We start from the raw sequence: 17,587 nt of genomic DNA, 5'->3' as shown, positions 1-17,587 counted from the left end.
ATGTTGACCATTAAGCCCTTACCCTTCAATGTTTACTACAAATTCCATTGTAGGAATTTACAAAGCCAAGTAAATGATTTTTAAAAAGTAGACATGTTTACAAGTCTCAGGAAAAAAACAACCCACATGTGACTTATTCATAACTCTGCGAAACAGAAGCACCACGTTTTGATGGGCCCAGTTCATACTCTTACCTAGGCTGTGATCCTTTCAGCAGTAAATGAATGGGTGTGCTGTCCCCACCCTCCCTGCATCAAAGGTAATTGCTTACCAGGCACTCTATGTAAAAAGCTGTAGAGGAATTCTTCTTGCTCAAGAAAGGGGTGAGGGAGTAGAAAGAACAGGAGATGAAAAGGCCTCATCACAGAGCAGCCCAAGTTACCTCTGAGGATCACTGCCAAAATGAAGTGTATGAACAAACCCCACAGAATAAAGAATTTGAGGTGACATGGGGGGGGGGGTTTGCAAGCCTCCAATACTCTTTTAAGCAAAGTCATACATCTGCAGACCACTCAGAGTTTTAGTTTCTCTTAAACTGAACTTTAGTGATATATAAAAAAAAGGTTGAATGGGTTAGCAGTTACTTCACTCGGTTCATCTAAGGCAGTGGTGGGAAACCATAGTCTCTTCTGGGCAAGCTGCTAAGCGCCACCTGCCAGCCATGAGTGGAATCAGAGGCAAAAGTGGGTGGGGGGATGAATATTCATTTCACCTTTGTATAGTAAGCCAGTTTCCACACACTGTTAGTACTCATAGCAGATTCACTGAAATTAATAGACATGACGTGACTTAAGGTTATTAATGTCAGTGCTGCTTCTTGGAGTAAAACTTAGCTGAATACAGCCTGCTCCTCTCGATCATCCACCCAGGGAAGCAAGAGGCATTGTCAGAATTCAAGGATACATTCCAGCCATGCAAAGACTCAAAGAGGGGTGGTGAGGAATGTGGCCTAGAGCCAGTCCCAAGGGCCAGAGAAAGAGGCAGGCAGGCAGGCAGGGCAGTATTCGGCCCCATAGTTCCCCATTCTGATCTAAAGGAAACAAAAATTAACTATAGTTCTTCATTTAGTGAACTTAGTATAACAGGGCAAGGTGGTAATCAGGTAAGTTACACCACTGACAATTAAGAAATAAACTAGTTAAGATTTTTTTTAAAATACCCATAAATTAAATCTGAAGTGATGTATAATCAGTATAAAAATGCCTTAAACATTTCAGGGAAAGTAAGTAAAAAGGCACAGGAATCAGTACATTTCTAATTACTTATGGGCAAGCCCCCTCCCAACCTTAATTTGGAATGAGCTTATTGAAGAAGTGATGCATGGTCCAATATCAGAAAATCATTTCCGGGGCCATTCTAGTCATGCTGTGCTCTCGATTACATGCTATGGAGCAAGAATAGGTCCAAGCAACACATCTCCAGGCATTAGGGATGTACCAGGAAAATCTTCTGAAAGGATGACAGAAATCCTGGTATCCAGAATGCTACCATCAGAGGCCCTTGGACCAGCTCACCTCATTGCCACTGTTGCCAGGTAAGTCTGGGTGGCTGCAGAATTAGTCCATTCCAAATTGTGCATGAGCTTCAGAGGCATATGGGCCTGGAGAAGGGTCCAGTCTGGGGAACTCTGTTTCTTACCACCACCATTCATGCTTTTCAGCTAGCTACCCTCTTATTAGTGCATCCCATGACTTCAAATAAATATACACAAGGTCAGATCACATGTGTTCATCTGCAGGATATCATACTTTGTAAAAAATAGAACTGCATATGCACGCTCACACTGCAGGAATAAAAATTCATACATACACACGCTGCTTTTTAACAAAGTCCTATATATAGATACATATATATAATTTTACATCCTTGTGGCACATCATGAAAAGTATATTTAAAATTCCAGCCTTGATGTTTGTTGTTGAACACCAAGTTCTTATATCCTATGTTCAACTGAAATCTTGACATTTGCTTTTTAAAAGTCAACAGAACTATTTTCCTATCAACTAAATTAAAAAAGGCAGGTTCCTATTCAAGTTAAATATGCACTTTCCTTCTGGGTCAGTAACTCACCTGCATCTCAAATCCTATGACACTAGCTGGAAGCTCTTTGCTCAAGTATATAGTCTGTGTAAATGGCACATGGACCAAGAATGCAATCCTATGCACATTAACTTGGGAATAAATTTATTTCCAAGAAAACATGCATGGGACTGGGCTATACATACTGAAAGTGGCAACTTCACAGGAATTGGCAATACTGTTTTGTATTACTGTAAACATATTCAAGGGGTAAGAATTAGCATCTGCTAGGCAGCCTCCTAAAAGGTAGAAAGTGTATACTGCACCATATCAGGGATGGAAGGAGCAAGGAACTATATGGTTCAACTTCTGCTAACCCCCCCCCCCAAGAACTGTATTATCATTCTGCAATTATTTCCTTAAAACTGTATTCAATGCTATCAGAGAAAACAGTTCGATAATAAACACTTCAATGGCCTTAACGGCTCTTCCTCCACTCAAGTCCAATATTCAACTAGGGGCACTAATTATGTGTATGGGTTTTACACTGCCAAGTGTAACTGTTGATATTGCAGCACTGTCCTTGAAGACAACAGTATGGAGTACAATCACAGCATGTCCATTCTAAGATAGGGTTTCAAAACATCCACTGCATAATCTAAATAATGCTTCCATAATCACATTTTTCTGACCACAAGACAGAACATACCAAGATCTCCAAAGCCTTATCAAATAAAATTTACTGAACAGGTTTCCATTGCACGATAACCATCAGGCAAGCCACGAAGTAGCACTGATGTGTGCCCACTCCTATTTTTTTCCTTCAGAAGTAGGAACAAGTTTCTACTTCTCAAGATGCTGTACTTGAATGTTTCTGTCCGCAGCACAATCATTCAAGGTCTTGTAGGTTAATGGTGCTTCCTGTAAACTGAGAATTATCAGAACTAGCATCCTCTTCGGTAGAGTTGTGTGGCTCCTGTACAAAAGCAGAATAAAAAAAAAAATCACAAAGTGACATAGGCATTCCAATTTCCAAGTTTCACAGATACATATGGCTGATTTAATAAGCTTCCAAATTCCATCTCTGGGAAGATCACACACTGGATGATTTTTTAAAAAATCATACTATTCTACAGTCTGCCTTTGGTCTTTTGCCATTTATCCATCAAATTTTAAACAAGCAAAAAAAGCATACAGAAAAGGCATCTTTTAAAAACTTATAGCAGCTGTCAATTTGTATCACGCAGGGCAACTGGAATTTGTGTTGATGTCCAATTTTAAAACACAAAAGGGGTTGTACCTGAAGGATATGAACGGGCAAGTCTACTGTCAGCTGAGAATGTGAAGAAGATGACTGAGAACTGAGCTGAAATGGCAAATCTCCCTCTCCTGGGGAATCATCCTAAAGATAAAGGAGACAAGATCAGTTTCTAGTCACAGAAAAATCCCAATGGCAACCTAATCTTCTGCTATAAACACATGGAAACATTTGGAAGTGGCAACATGTCTAGTTAGCTATGCATTTTTATGGCTCTCCATCCTGAAAGTAGAAATCTTAATCATTTCTATGAAATATATAAATCATACTGCCACCCAATTATGGACTGGAAACTATTTAGTCATACCTTGGCTGACGAACGCCTTGTGACTCAAATGTTTTGGCTCCCGAATGGCGCAAACTCGGAAGAGAGTGTTCCGGTTTACAAACGTTCTTTGGAACCTGAACGTCTGATGTGGCTTCCCTGGCTTCCAATTGACTGCAGAAGCTTCCTGGAAGTCACAACTTGGTTTCTGGACGTTTTGGAAGCCAAACAGATTTCCAGAATGGATTCCGTTCTACTTCCAAGATACCACTATACTTAGTTACTTTATTCACTATAAGCAGACAGTTATTAAAAGGCAATATTCATCTAGCTTGTTCTTCCATGGACACCATCCTCTGCATATACTAAATGCAAAAACAAGAGAGTACTTTATACAACCATGTACAGATCTAAAGGAAGGCTTTTTGACCTAGTGGAGCTTTCAGACAGCAGAATGAGAATAAAGGGAATCTTCAGGTACCTCCTCCTCCCTACACCACCACTTCCTATGCTGTTTCAAAGGGCCCAACCCTCTAGAGCACATCAAACCTGTTTTTATTAATCGCCATATGCAAATTGGTTACACTTGTTTTAGACAAAGGGGTCACTTCATCTGGGACATGCCAGTCTACTGTATACCAGCTCATCTTCCCCCCTCCATCCTGACCTCACCACCAACTGTTTGTTTGAATGTGTTCCTGCCCATTTACTGTTTTGTTTTAACATATTCCCAAGCCATTTTACATATATATTTCAACAGTTTTCGTTTTCAGTAAACAAGCGAGGGAAGGGGTTATCATGTGATGGGTAGAGAAGAGAGCTGAAAGGTTGAGTTTAATAATAGTCATCATCATCATCAACTTTTCTTTGTATCCCGCCTTCCCCGGCCAAGACTGGGCTCAGGGCGGCTAACATCAAATATATAACATTGGTATAAAATCAAACAATAATTAATTTACCTCCTAAAAACAAGTCAGGATAGTTTGCAAGTTATTTTCTAAATGCCCTCCAGGGATGTTGCATCTGAACTATATAATGGATCATCATGCACACCAAGAACCACTTACCAGTTACATAAAAGTAAATGTACGGTGTACATTTCTAAATACATAATTTAAAAATGAAGTGTTCAAATAAAGTCAGGTAGTGAATTCTTACCTGAAGTAGCTGGATTTGAACAAACTGTGTGCCAGCTGAGGAATCTCTTACTGTTAGGTTTCCATTTGGCAAAACACTATTGCATGACCGATTCCCATGGTTAGAAGAACTAACTTTATCACTTTTGCCTTTTCTTATGCCAGAGTTAGGGCTTCCTGAAATAAAGTAATTGACGTGTGTAATACAAAGTCATGTTCCAAGGAATTGAACATATGTACTTCTAAATAATGTATTTCAAAAAAGCTCTTAATATAACAATATATGCTTTTCACCAAAGAAAGTAGGTAATTAGGTAGTAGGTAATACTACACATGGCATATAAAAACATGGAGCTGAATCCTGATATCCCATTAGTGGAACTCAGCTTACAGAATCCTGCACCTCATAGCAGTATTCAAAACTCCCATTGTTCTGGGTGCATTTTGCGACAGGGAATTTCATTAGTGCAAGCAGTTTTTGAGCTCTGGGTGCAGCACTGCACCCAAGATTTAAGATTAAAATTGCAGAGTGGAAGGAAAGGAGGACTTTTTTCTGCCTCCCCACTTCCAGCTACTCTCTGGAGACTGGAGAAGAGACCCTCGTAAGAATATTAGGGAGGTGGGCAAGGAAAGAACTAGATCATGTGAAAAATGAACATAGTATTTGAGCTGCAGTTCTTTCTTTTTCAGCTTTGTATTCTTGTTATAAAAGAGTGTGCCTAGACATTCCATTCTAGTGACTATAACCTAGGTTTAAGGTGCCATTTAGCTCCTAGCTTTCATATCTCAGTTTCTACCTCCTAGACCAACCGTTACTTCACTTCTCCAAATATAATTACTAATGAATAGCATGGACGAACACACAAGAGGTTGACCAAATTTCTCTGAACACCATGTTTACATCCTTAAGTCACAATAACTGAAAAAACCAATCCAACAAAGCTGGACCACTATGTGTCCTAGACAAAGAAACTGCTTCACACACAGCATCAAGGTCAGAGCAGATATGATTATAATCAATTTGTACATGCCCGAGGAAGGATTAGTAAACATGGTTAGGATTGGGTGATAAGGGTATTTTACAATTACCATTTCATACAAAAGCAAACATTTAAGAAACAGGGAAAGAGCTTCATTAAGCAATATTTCATCATACTTCAATGTTCTATCATCCATGTGTGCTGCAGAGCATACCCACTACTAGAACATAGCAAAATTACCCCAATTTGAGCAAGTCTTCTAAGAAGGGAGGCTCTATTCACCCGAATAGCCCCAAACTAACCATGATACCACCTTAGTAATCTATGGTGGCTTGTACCAGGCACACACACAAGTCTTCAAAAGAATTTCACTCAGTAAATTGCATCCTGTGCTGGAACAATTATATACTCACCTATGTCATTCCCATTTTCTTTCTGTTTTCTTTTCTTGGCAAGCTGAATGGCTCGATAATCTGTTCTTGCAGACCCACCACTCTCCTAATGAGAGAAGAAGGTTTATGCATGTCACCAATGGAACAGGATTCTTAGGTTCACATTTTAGACAATATGCTTTTCCAAACATCACTGAATAGATCCCTAGAAGTCTCCCTGCATGGTCTGAACTTTTTCTATGCTAATCAGCTTAACAGTTTAATGGGATAGTGATGCAAGCATAGGGAAATTCAATACTGAGGTCACCCATTTATCTGACTCGCAGGGGACTGGAAGTACTGTATTAAGACTACCACCACTGAAACACGTTTTGGAAATGCAGCTCAAGACTATGGTCCTCTGTCTTCCTCAAACTAACACAAGTGTTTAATTCAACTACCAGTCAGAAACCCTATTTTTGCTGCATGTGGGATAATAATAATATTAAGACAAGGATCAGAAGAGAAGGAACTCTTCAAGATATTGCATTCCATTTTCCTTGTTCTATAAGCAGCGAACAGGGCACTCCTTTTTATTTAGTCAGTTCCAAAGTCAACCATCACTCTTTTGAGTACTTACAACAACCTGGGAAAAGAGGTTAATAGCACTAAGCTCCAGCTGGGAAAACAAAAAGCAAACTTTCCTCCGAATGTGTAACTGTGTTTAATACTTTCACAGGCAACCACAACTTATACCACTTACGTTGTACAAAACATACGACGACTTCGTTCGTGGCAGACATTCCACAAACCCATTTGATCTGGTAGAAAGGATGGCTCATATACGGCAATATAATATCCTCAAAGCTAAGATACTAATGAAAACTACAGTTATTGAGAGCTACTGCATACCAGAAAGGAGCTGCCAGTCACCGTGCTCAGATCAGTTTCTTTCTGTGCACTGTAACTTCCTGGAGGGTTGGAGAACACAAACTGAGTCACCACTTTACTGCCTTCTTGCTGTCCCACAACATCCAGGCTAGGAAGTAAAGTTTGCTCTGCTTTACTTGGAGCCAGTAATTCAGATGCATTATTTCCGCCAAGGCTGCTTGAAGGGGTTAAAGTGGCTGCGTCTACTGACAGGTTATTACTGGAAGTCAAACCATGCAGGTCTTGACTGGAACTCCTTGTGGACAACGATGCTAGGGAGCCTAAGGCTTCTGCATTCACAGTCTGTACATCATCCAAATTTAAAGTGCTTTGCTGCAAAACTGTGGCAGTGGTTCCCAGCAGAAGAGAGCTGTCCAGGCTGTGTGGAATGTCACTGCTAGCCACTAAAATCAGTGGGTCAACTGTCTGACCAAGAGAACTGCTACCGACAGAAAGATTGCCCCCAAGCGTGGAGCCAACGGAAGCAACATCTATTGTGAGAATTCCAGAGTTTATCAGAGCCATGTCTGTTGAAATTCCAGAGGTGTTCCCAGAAACACTGGAAAAAAGGGACACAAGGTCTACATTGCTGAGGTCACTTTGTCCTGAACTGGCAAGTTCACTGCTAGGCGTGAGGGAACCGATAGTTTCCATCTGATTTAAGAGATCTGAAACAAAGATTTAGCATGTTAGTACCACCGTGCCCATGGAACATGGGAATCAAAGGCCAACAATAAACCCCACCTGCTGCCTCTACTTCCAACTTGGCTGCCCTGCCATTCCTCCAAACATCCTGATGTCTAAATCACTCCAGCCAACATCCTTCTCACCTTGCAGAAGCCAATGTTAGCTAGGAACCTATTTCTGCTTGTCACTATTCTAGTCTGTCCTTTCGAATCATTTTCAAACCCTGCCTCCCTGATATGCACACACAGTGGCATGGCTGCTGTTCAAGGTCATTTTCATGTGGTCAGGGGCCCACATACTATGAGAATGGCTTGAATCAGCTTCCTGTATGTTATGCAGACTGAGAGGTACACGCTGCATTTCCCCAGATTCTGGCACCATTACTTACCCCTCAGTTTGGCTAAACCACATAGGAAACAAATTCATGCAGTTCTCACAACCACGTAGAGCTTCTATCATACAGAAGCAATTTTCAGTGGCAAACAAGGCACTACTGTAGTTATATGGAATTGATCATAAAGTGTCTGGAAGCATGAGATCAATGTCTGAGAAAACCACAAGTTGACACCGGTATCACTCAGTCACTGCTCCTGCTATAAGTAGGGAAATACTATTATAAATTAATCACATCCTTTTAAAAGGATACAACACCCCATAGTAATTAAATAGCAAGGACTTAGGAGCAAAGCATTTGAAACCACAACTTACTGGGCTTTCTAAAATAACCAGTGTTTCAATACCAAAAATACAGTGGTGCCTTGCAAGACGAAATTAATTCGTTCTGCAAGTTTTTTCATCTTGCGAAGCACCACTGTGTATTGACGGTTTCCCGTAGGAATGCATTGGCGGTTTTAAAAAAAAGCCGCAAGACGTTTCATCTTGCAAAGCAAGCCCATAGGGAAATCCGTCTTGCGAAGCAACTCAGAAAACGAAAAACTCTTTCGTCTTGCGAGTTTTTCATCTTCCGAGGCATTCGTCTTGCGGGGCACCACTGTAAATATATTATGTTTTAGATACAACACATACCAGCCTTGACTTATTGCCAAGCAGTCAGTCAACGGGTCATACCTGCACTAAAATTGTGTTGCTTGACCATGTGTGTTTTCATACTATGCTTGGAAGTGAACAATTTATTACAGCTGGATACAGGGCAACGCGTCTTCAGTGAGTCCACATCCTGAAGGTGTTTTTTGGAGTGAATATACAGACTACTACGTGCAGAGAACTTTGCACAACAACCTGAAATAAGATATCAAAGTTTAGATACTGTCCCTTAATTTACATTTTAAAATTATATCCTCTTTTCATTTGGATGCCAAAGGCAATTATCAGGATTCCCATTCCACAAAATTATCTGTGTCATGATTTTTTTGTATGTCTTGCCATAAAAAAATGTGGAAATGTTATTAATACAAAGTAATATAATATGGAAAATCCATTTAGACTGCAATCCTATACTCACTACAGTACTTGGGAATAAACTCCAATATGGGAATTACTTCTCATCAGACATAGGCTGTTAGTGTGGAAAACTTAACATGTCACAAACAAGCATGTATAGGGTATCCAAAAGTGCCAGAACAAAACCAAAAACACCTTTTAAAAAAGTAGTTTTGGAGGGAAAAACACGAAAGGGTTTCTCCTATCCATGCTGTGCTATGAACGTGCTTTTCTCCCCATTGTATGATTCAGCAGCAATTCAAACCTGATGCATAGAGCTGCCATCTTCTCTAATCTAACCCAAGCATACAAGAGCACATATACAAATAATACCTTCTACTGGACATTCAAATGGCTTTGTGCCAAGATGAGTTATACTATGCCCTTTCAAGTGTTCAGCTCTTGTGAAGGATTTTCCACAGCCTTCTACAGAACATGTAAACCTTCTGTCATCTTCATGTTTCCTACAATAAGAATTAAATAAATTCAATATAAAATACTAAGGGCACAGGCATCAATGATTATAGGTTGGATCCTAATCATTTTAGCTGAACATGTGCATATTCCTGGAACACTTAAACCAGAATTCCACAATCTAGTACCCTTCAGCTGTTTTAGACAACAACTCAGATCAACCCCAGCCAGAAGGGCCATGATGGTTGGGGCCCAACAGCACCAAAAATAATATTCCAGATAAAATGCATATGCCTTTTCCATGGGAAGCAAAGCTTATTTATCTTCTTGTATTCATCTCTTTCCCTTTTCGCACCCTCCCGATTTGTTATTTCCCCCAGTGAAAAAGTTTAAAGTGCAAGCTCTTTGAGGACCTCTAAACAGCCATGTACAGTCAGGTAATTTACCTTTTGTGCCTTAATAGCTTGGACATGCTAGTGAAAGACCAGCCACAACCTTCAAAGTCACAGATGAAAGGTCTTTCACCTGGAGGAAAGCAAAAGCAAAAATATTTTTTTAAAAAAACAAGAATGCAATTATGCAATTACCCAACATTTCTGATAAACCCCCCCCCCAACTCCTCACTCTCACATGTTATTCTGGATGTCTAATAATTTTATGTTTACTATTGATTTAATTGTTCTGTTTTGTGCAGCTTATGAGCTACTTTGAGAACCTTAGCTAAAACCAGTTCAATGAATTTTTAAATAAATAGAAGAAACATTCTCACCCATCCAATGACCCTTCTGCCTGATTCCTCTCTTGAGTTAAATAGCTATTGGTTCTTTAACACCAGAAGATTCAGAGCAAGTCATGCATATAGCTTACATTGCTCAAAATGCTGCTGACCCCAGGCAAGCAATATGCACAGTTGTTTAAAGGACACTCTCCCTATAAATCTGAAAATACTATTTCAAGTTTACCAAATCCAAGGAAGCCTTACTTTTATAAATCGGTTAAACATTAAGTTCTATTTGCTTCCACCACCCACTCACTTAAGCTCAGGTTTGCTGGTTTTAATTAAGTAGAAGTTAACTTCTACTTCAAGACAGCAAGCTAGCAGTGCACCCAAGGACACAGAACAACACCAGGATTCAAGTAAATCAAATAGATTGGGGGAGGGAAACCCACACACAAAACTGTGTTTATTCCTTAGTACCACAACTCCATGTAAGAATCAAGGACACATTTCAATTCAACATAATCAGTTTATCTATTAATGACAAACCAACTTTAACTAATGCCCTAGCTTCACACCTGTGTGACTTCTCATGTGGATTTTCAGTCGGCAGGCTTTGTCATACTGCTTGTTGCAGCCGGGGAAGGAGCAGGAGAACAGTTCTTGTTCCCTGAAGTGGATTCGATTATGAGAAAATAATGCACTCACTGTTATGAAGGTCCTCTCACAACCTAGAGAAAGAAGGAAGAACCAAACTCTGCTTTAGTGAAAAACAAAACAACTGGGTATTACCATGAACTAGAATATTATTATTACCATGATCTAGAAAAGTTCGTGGTAATAATAATATCATTTAAATTGTTTTAATGGTGTATCTTACTGTGTATATTATGTTGACATATCATTTCTAAGTACTATGGGGGGAATTGCCCGAAAAGTGATCCACAACCCCATTAAATAACAGTAAATAAATAAATAGATAGATAAATATCTCATTAAACTATGAAGACCTTTCTGGAGTACTGCAGTATAATGTCACAGCTGAAGTTAGTTTTTTGCATCTCCTTTTCACTAGCACACTGCCATTCTTATACATCACTCTGCAATTTCCCTTTCTTCTAAACTGGAGTGCAAATTTTCTTGTTGTTTCGCTAACCTTTATTTTCCACATCTAATATTGTAGCATTCCAGCATGGTAAGCATTCAAATGTACAGAGACAATGTACATGATAGCTAATCTAAAGTAGATTATCTCAGCATACCAAATGCAGAAAACAAACAACAGATGAAGGCCTTCATGTCTGCCTTCTGTGCTTCTCTCTTGGAAACAGAATGCTGAAAGTTACGCACAAGTCTAAATATTACAGTGCACTTATATTGAACCCCACTACAGCTCCATTCCATATCAAGTGATCCAATTTTTTTACCTCATCCAATTTTCTTAATATTTTGTACACTTGTTGAATGATCAAAACAAATTTATATCTAATATTTTAATTTTTTTTAAGGGTACAAAATATTAAGAAAACTGGATGACATGAGGTAAAAAAAATAAATGAATCATTTGATATGGAATGACCCTACAGAATTGTGGATGTTCTGGCTTGGATTCAAACCCTCACTTACCTGCAAAGCTCACCGAGTAATTTTGGGTCTTATCACTATCTCTAGTCTATCCCACAAGGTGCCGAAAACACCTAATGAAGAGTGCAACGCGAAGTATTTTTTCTTAAAGAGATTAGTACTGCAAGTGGCTACTGAGATTACGATTCAACTCTCTTCCGCTTTTTCCACTGTGCAAAACAAATCCACATTGCACATTTAAAGTGCACGACTTCTCCCCAAAGAATCCTGGGAACCGCAGTTTGTTCAGGATGCTGCAACTGGTAACTGGAAGCTAGTTTCCAAGGATTCTCTGATGGAATTCGTGCGCTTTAAACGTGCAATGGATGCAGCCAGCAATCCGGGGGTGCTGCCTACCTACAAGTCCAAAAGGATTTTGAGGCGGGGCTCTTTCCCAAGTCCAAAAGGCCGAGACTTGCTGACCTTTATAAAAATAATTAGAGGGAGAGTTAGAGCTGCCGGCTGCTTACCTGGATACTCGCAGCGGTAAGGCCGGTCGGGCTCCAGGTGGCTCCTCCGCTGGTGAGCGCCGAGGCGGGCGGCGCTGGGGAAGCGCTGCCCGCACGCCTCGCACTTGTGCGTCGCCTCCTGCTCGTGGGCCCGGCCGTGCGCCCGCAGGTTGTAGATGGTGGTGAAGCGCTTCGAGCAGCCGGGCGCCGAGCAGGCGAAAGGCCGCAGCTTGTCGTGCGAGTGCAGGTGGCGCCGCAGCTTGTAGGCCGTGGCGAAGGCCCAAGAGCAGCCGGGGACCGGGCAGCAGAAGGGCCGCGCCGCCCGCCCGGAGCCCCCCGCCGCCGCTTCTTCTCCCGCTCCTCCTCCTCCGCCATCCTGCGCCGTAACAGCAGCGCCGCCGCCGCCTCCGTGCGCGGACAGGCGGTGTAGTCGCAGCAGCTGCTTGCGGGAGAAGGCCTCTTCGCAGCGGGGCTCGGGGCAAGAGTAAGGCGCGGGAGTCCGAGACGGGCCTCCTGCCGAGGCCTCGTCGGCAGCGCCTGAGGAGCGCGGCGCCTGAGGAGGAGGAGGAAGGAGCGGCGTGGGTGGCGGAGGCGGCTGCGCGGGCCCGCCGAGGCTGAGCAGCCCGTTCTCGAAGCGCACCAGCAGGCTCTGGTTGTTGATGGTGAGCGTGCCCGAGAACGAGGAGCCGGCGGCGCCGGGGTCGTCGTCCTCCGCCGCCGCCGCCGCCTGTCCGCTCCCCTCAGCCACGGGCCCAGGAGCCTCGGCCTCGAGTGCACCTTCCCCCCCGCCGTCGCCCGGCTTCTCCTCTCGCGGAGGCGGCGGCGGCTGCGTCGTCGTGGTGGTGGCGGCGGGTTCCTGCGAGGGGCTTCCGGAGGCTCCGCCCCGCACCAAGTTGAGCACCAGCAGCAGAGCGTCGCTGTCGTGCGGCTGCCCGGGGCCAGCGGGCGGCAGGGCGAAGGCGCTGCTCGCGGAAGGCCCCTGCGGAGGCTGCTGAGGGGCGGGCGGCGGAGGAAGAGGGGGAGGAGGCGGCAATGGCGGCGGCGGTTGCTGCTGCTGAGGCGGTTCCGGCGGCTTCTTGCCCTCCAGGAGCAGCAGCACCGGGAATGTCACGTCCAGGCCCCAGGCTCCCGCCGCCGCCGCTCCTGCCCCCGAGTCCAGCGGCTGAGGAGGTCGGCGGGCGGGCCCTGAGGAAGAAGCCCCCTCTCCAACGGCCGCGGCGCCGCTGCCGCCATGTTGCTGGGTGCCGGGCTCGGGCCGGGCCGCCTCCACCGCGGCAGGCAGCCCCTGCGTTTCCATCTTGGGGGTCCCTGTAGCAGCGGCTGAAACCGGAGCCGCGGGGCGGGGCCGGCGGGGCGGGTGGAGAAACCCGGAATGCGGATCGCTCAGCGAGAGAGAAAGACAACAGCTCAGAGAGGGGATCCGGAGCCAACGCGGCTGGGTGGAAAACCCGGACACGGGATTGCTATGTGGAGCATGCAATAGCGCAGGAAGGTGCGCCTCGCGGAGCGGAGAGAAGTCGGGGAAAGGGGGATGCGAAAATAAGAGCAGTCGTCTTGGATCAGGCCAGTGGCCCATCCCGTCTTAACACCCTGTTCTCACAGTGGCCAACCGGATGCCCGTGGGAAACCTGCAAGCAGGGTTGAGTCGCAAGAGCCGTCTTCCCTCTCCTGTGGTTTCCAGCAACTGGAATTCAGAAATATTGCTGCTTTCGACTGTGGAGGCAGAGCTATAGCCATCGTGGCTGGTAGCTATTGATAGCCCCTCTCCTCCATGAAGTTGCCTAATCCTCTTTTAAAGCCCTCCACGTTGGTGGCCATCATGCAAAGGAAGGGATCCTGCAAAGTACAGCGATGTGCAGGTGGAACACGTGAGAATGTGCTTTTCATGTGCAGGACGAACCTAAGTGTCGGAAGTAATGTTTCCACCTCCTCTGTTGAAAGAGGCTTACACCTAGATTGGATCCTTCTTGTTTACATTTATTTATTACTTTATTTGGGAATTGCCTTTCACATACACCTTAAGGTGATTTAAATCATACCACTGAAAGCAACAAAAGCAGGTTTAAAAAACAGTGCGAAAAGCAACTAAAGATACTGTTACCCCTCACCGCAATCTCCAAGCAGTGCAAGATCCCAGGGGTTCAGGTTTCCTTGCAGTGAGGGCCTGCCAAGATTGTGATGCCTTTAGGATATATGGTTTATTTACACATATATACAACCTGAGCCTGGGATGGAGAGGTTCACAGCATTAACACTCCAAGAGACTCTTGCTTCTCCCATAGCAGAAATAAGGCATAGCTCTGTCCCCCAGCCTACCAGCTTCTAGCTCACATAACTCAACTCTCCACTCTGGCCTTTATCTTGTGAACTACCAGCGAGCTGAGGGATGGGGGTTCACCCATTTGTTTTCTGGCACAGAGCTACTTCCTTTGTTACCTTAATGGCCCACACTTAGAGGGTCTTTAGCTCACCAGGAAGCTAGCCTGGCTATTCAGTGAATTGAATCCACCTGTATCCAGGAATTAGAAGAGGGCTAAAGTATACAGCCTATCCCCAACAACTCATAACAATACAATACATAAGTTGTAAAGAAACGTGATGTATTCCCACCACGTACAGATGACGCCCCACTTTACACGGCTTCAGGCACCCTACACACAGTGAAAATCGTGTAAGTGGGGAGCACCCTTTAAAAGCCTCCTTCCTCTCTCTCCAAATAACTACTCTCCAAAAATACTGCACCAAAAATATCCACAACTGGAATTGCTGCAATATCATTTAAGCAGCAGGTGGTGCTATACCACCTTGGAAAAAAATTACATGTTGGTCCTAACTTTTGACACACACTTTTGTGATTTTTTGAACTTTTTTTTAAAAAAAAATCATCACAACACATCTTTGTTATTATGAAATGGACGATCTCCTCATGCTTAGCCAACTGCATTATTTCTAAAGCTTTTTGAAACTGCCCCCTTTCTGTATTGCTAGGTTATTTCATACACCTGCTACAATATGAGTGTGGCACAATCACCGGGGCAGTGGAGAGAAATTCAATTCAGTTCACATTTAAAGGTTTCTCTGCTAAATTGGCACTTCCTGAAATGGTGTGTGAACCAAACACTCAGCCATCCTTCAAGATTCAAACTTCTCTGAATTCTGCAATGAATTAATGAGTACAAAAATTCATATACTAGGTATAGGGTGCAAAAAATCCATCTGTCTGTCTATCATTTGTTAGTCACTTTTTTCAAAAAGTGTCCCAAAGCAACCTGGAAGCCAGCTAAAAGCAGGTAAAGATAAGCCTTTAGTACCTAAAAACAGATGAAGGTGGAACTACACATGCCTCCCTGGGGGAAGCATTCCACACGCAGGGAGCCACCACTGAAAAGGCCCAATCGTGTTGCCAGGCTCTGCACCTCCCATGGAGAGGGCACACAAAGAAGGACCTCAGATATATTAGCGAACATAGTACCCAAATATTCACTGGTGAAAATTGCTTGCAAATTTGCCCTATAATGCTGAATAATATTCATGAAGACTCTTAAAAGAAAATCTGCAAACTGATGTGGGAATGTGGAGAACTGAAATTAAGACTGGAAAAATGAGAAACCATAACTGACACATTTGCACATTCCTAGCCACAACTTTGCTAATCCAAGCAACTGCTAAGCAAAACAAGTATCTGAGCATTTTCTGTTGGAATTCCATATGCTTCATGATGGACCTGCATATTATAACATGGTAAACTCAAAAATTAATCTGGCTTTGTCACAATGGATCATCTGTCATTGTATTCAGTGCTGTAATTTGTTAAATTAAGAGACATAAAGGTCTGATTTGGATGTCGTAACAAACCATGCTACCATATGATCTTGGTTTGTTATTTTAGTTTGTGAACAAACAATTTGCAGTATCAACATATCTACACAACCCCATTTCTGCTCATTAATTTATCTGCCTTTATAATGAATATATCCGCACCCAGAAAAGTTATTTACATAGTTTGCTTTGTTGATGCAGTTTTAGTATATCCAAATTCATATGAGGGATATTGGCCACAAACATGTTTATTATATCTTGTCAAAATATTGTCTTTATATTTATATAAAATCTTTATAAGCGTCTTTTTAAAAAGCAACAACCCATTATTGGGAACAGGGTGTCCTTAAGTCTCTATTGTAGAGCTCGCTTGGGCTATTCAGTGAGATACAATTCATTGACAGCTTAAATTGAACTGCATTCCGCTGGCACAAAACCATGGAAGGAGGAAAAAACCTTGCAATGAATCGCAGTTATGAAGGAACCAAATGTCATCTAGTTCCGCCTCTTCTACACCCCCTGCACAAGAAGGGAAATCAAATGAGGCAGTTCCTGTTCATAGAATCATAGAGTTGGAAGAGACCACAAGGGCCATCGAGTCCAACCCCCTGCCAAGCAGGAAACACCATCAGAGCACTCCTGACATATGGTTGTCAAGCCTCTGCTTAAAGACCTCCAAAGAAGGAGAATCATTTATTGGAAGCAATTACTTTAGGTGCAAACAGAGTGTGTTTTCTATATGATTTTAACCAAGGTGATTCCAGGAGCAAGTATGGCAGAAATTGAGACCCCCAATTTACCCAGTATCTATGCAGCATTCAGTAATTAAACCCACGGTTCTGCCACTTTTCATGTATTACAACTACTTTATAAAAAAGCAGTTAGAACTATTTAGTTAAAACTGTTTTTGTTGATGGTTAACTATTCTAGATTAACAATAATTACATTACTCTTTGGGGGGGATGATTATTTACATCTCATTATTAGCACATTGAAATAGCAACAGAAAAGTGCCTTTCCTCACCTAGGTTGCGGAAACGAAGAAAGCAAATTGGGTTCTGACCTTTTTGTGAAAGGACTGATCAGTTCTTGTACTGAAATCAGATCCCTAGCCTCAGAATGTGCTCAGAGGCATGCTGTTCTTTAATTCTGACTGTTTGTCTATTGTACCAGGCTCTGGTTACTGGACCTTGGGGTTCAACTAAAATAATAATAATAATAATAATAAACAACTAACAAGGAAGGAGCCCCCCCCTTCTCTGATGTCACTGATGAAGCTAAATATCTGGCTTTACAATCTATGGCCAAAAGCTTTTAAGTGAGATGTTGAAATATTTGGCATTGTCCGCATGCAAACTGGGTGTGGATGAGCTCCAATAGAACCGGGAGCTTTTAAATTTATTGGCAAATTCCAAAAT

General features: G+C 42.8%; 1 protein-coding gene and 1 long non-coding RNA gene across 3 annotated transcripts; one reads left to right on the top strand and one right to left on the bottom strand.

Annotated features, from left to right (window-relative positions):
- Positions 1-452: 452 nt before the first annotated feature.
- On the bottom strand, positions 453-14,232 carry ZXDC (ZXD family zinc finger C). 2 transcript variants are annotated; one of them, XR_014507913.1, is made up of 10 exons: positions 12,372-14,232; positions 10,857-11,009; positions 10,007-10,085; positions 9,480-9,610; positions 8,775-8,945; positions 6,853-7,687; positions 6,132-6,216; positions 4,761-4,915; positions 3,320-3,421; positions 453-2,995 (listed from the first exon to the last, which is right to left on the bottom strand). XR_014507913.1 is itself a non-coding variant. In XM_083426943.1 (10 exons), exons 1-10 carry the CDS (start codon positions 13,924-13,926, stop codon positions 2,909-2,911), a joined length of 3,204 nt encoding a protein of 1,067 aa, XP_083283069.1. In that variant the 5' UTR covers positions 13,927-14,232; the 3' UTR covers positions 453-2,908. The 2 variants fall into 2 exon arrangements, 1 of the variants encoding a protein (XP_083283069.1); XM_083426943.1 differs by having other exon boundaries at positions 7,002-7,687.
- Positions 14,019-16,484, top strand: LOC310671243. Its single transcript, XR_014507923.1, has 2 exons — positions 14,019-14,156; positions 14,224-16,484. It is a non-coding gene; the product is annotated as an uncharacterized lncRNA (long non-coding RNA).
- The last annotated feature ends 1,103 nt before the right edge of the window (positions 16,485-17,587 follow it).

Source organism: Podarcis tiliguerta (genome assembly GCF_965153285.1).
Source record: "Podarcis tiliguerta genome assembly, chromosome: 2".
NCBI classification, from domain to species: Eukaryota; Metazoa; Chordata; class Lepidosauria; order Squamata; family Lacertidae; genus Podarcis; species Podarcis tiliguerta.
The sequence above is the reverse complement of the archived record's forward strand: the minus strand, read 5'-3'. Positions and strand labels throughout refer to the sequence as shown.

Coding starts and splice junctions, on each gene's coding strand:
- ZXDC (XM_083426943.1), bottom strand. CDS start 13,926: ATGGGCCACTGGCCTGATCCAAGACGACTGCTCTTATTTTCGCATCCC. Junction 11,010..12,371: donor TTACCGCTGCGAGTATCCAG/GTAAGCAGCCGG, acceptor TTCTTTCTCTAG/GTTGTGAGAGGACCTTCATA. Junction 4,916..6,131: donor AGAAAATGGGAATGACATAG/GTGAGTATATAA, acceptor ACTTTATTTCAG/GAAGCCCTAACTCTGGCATA.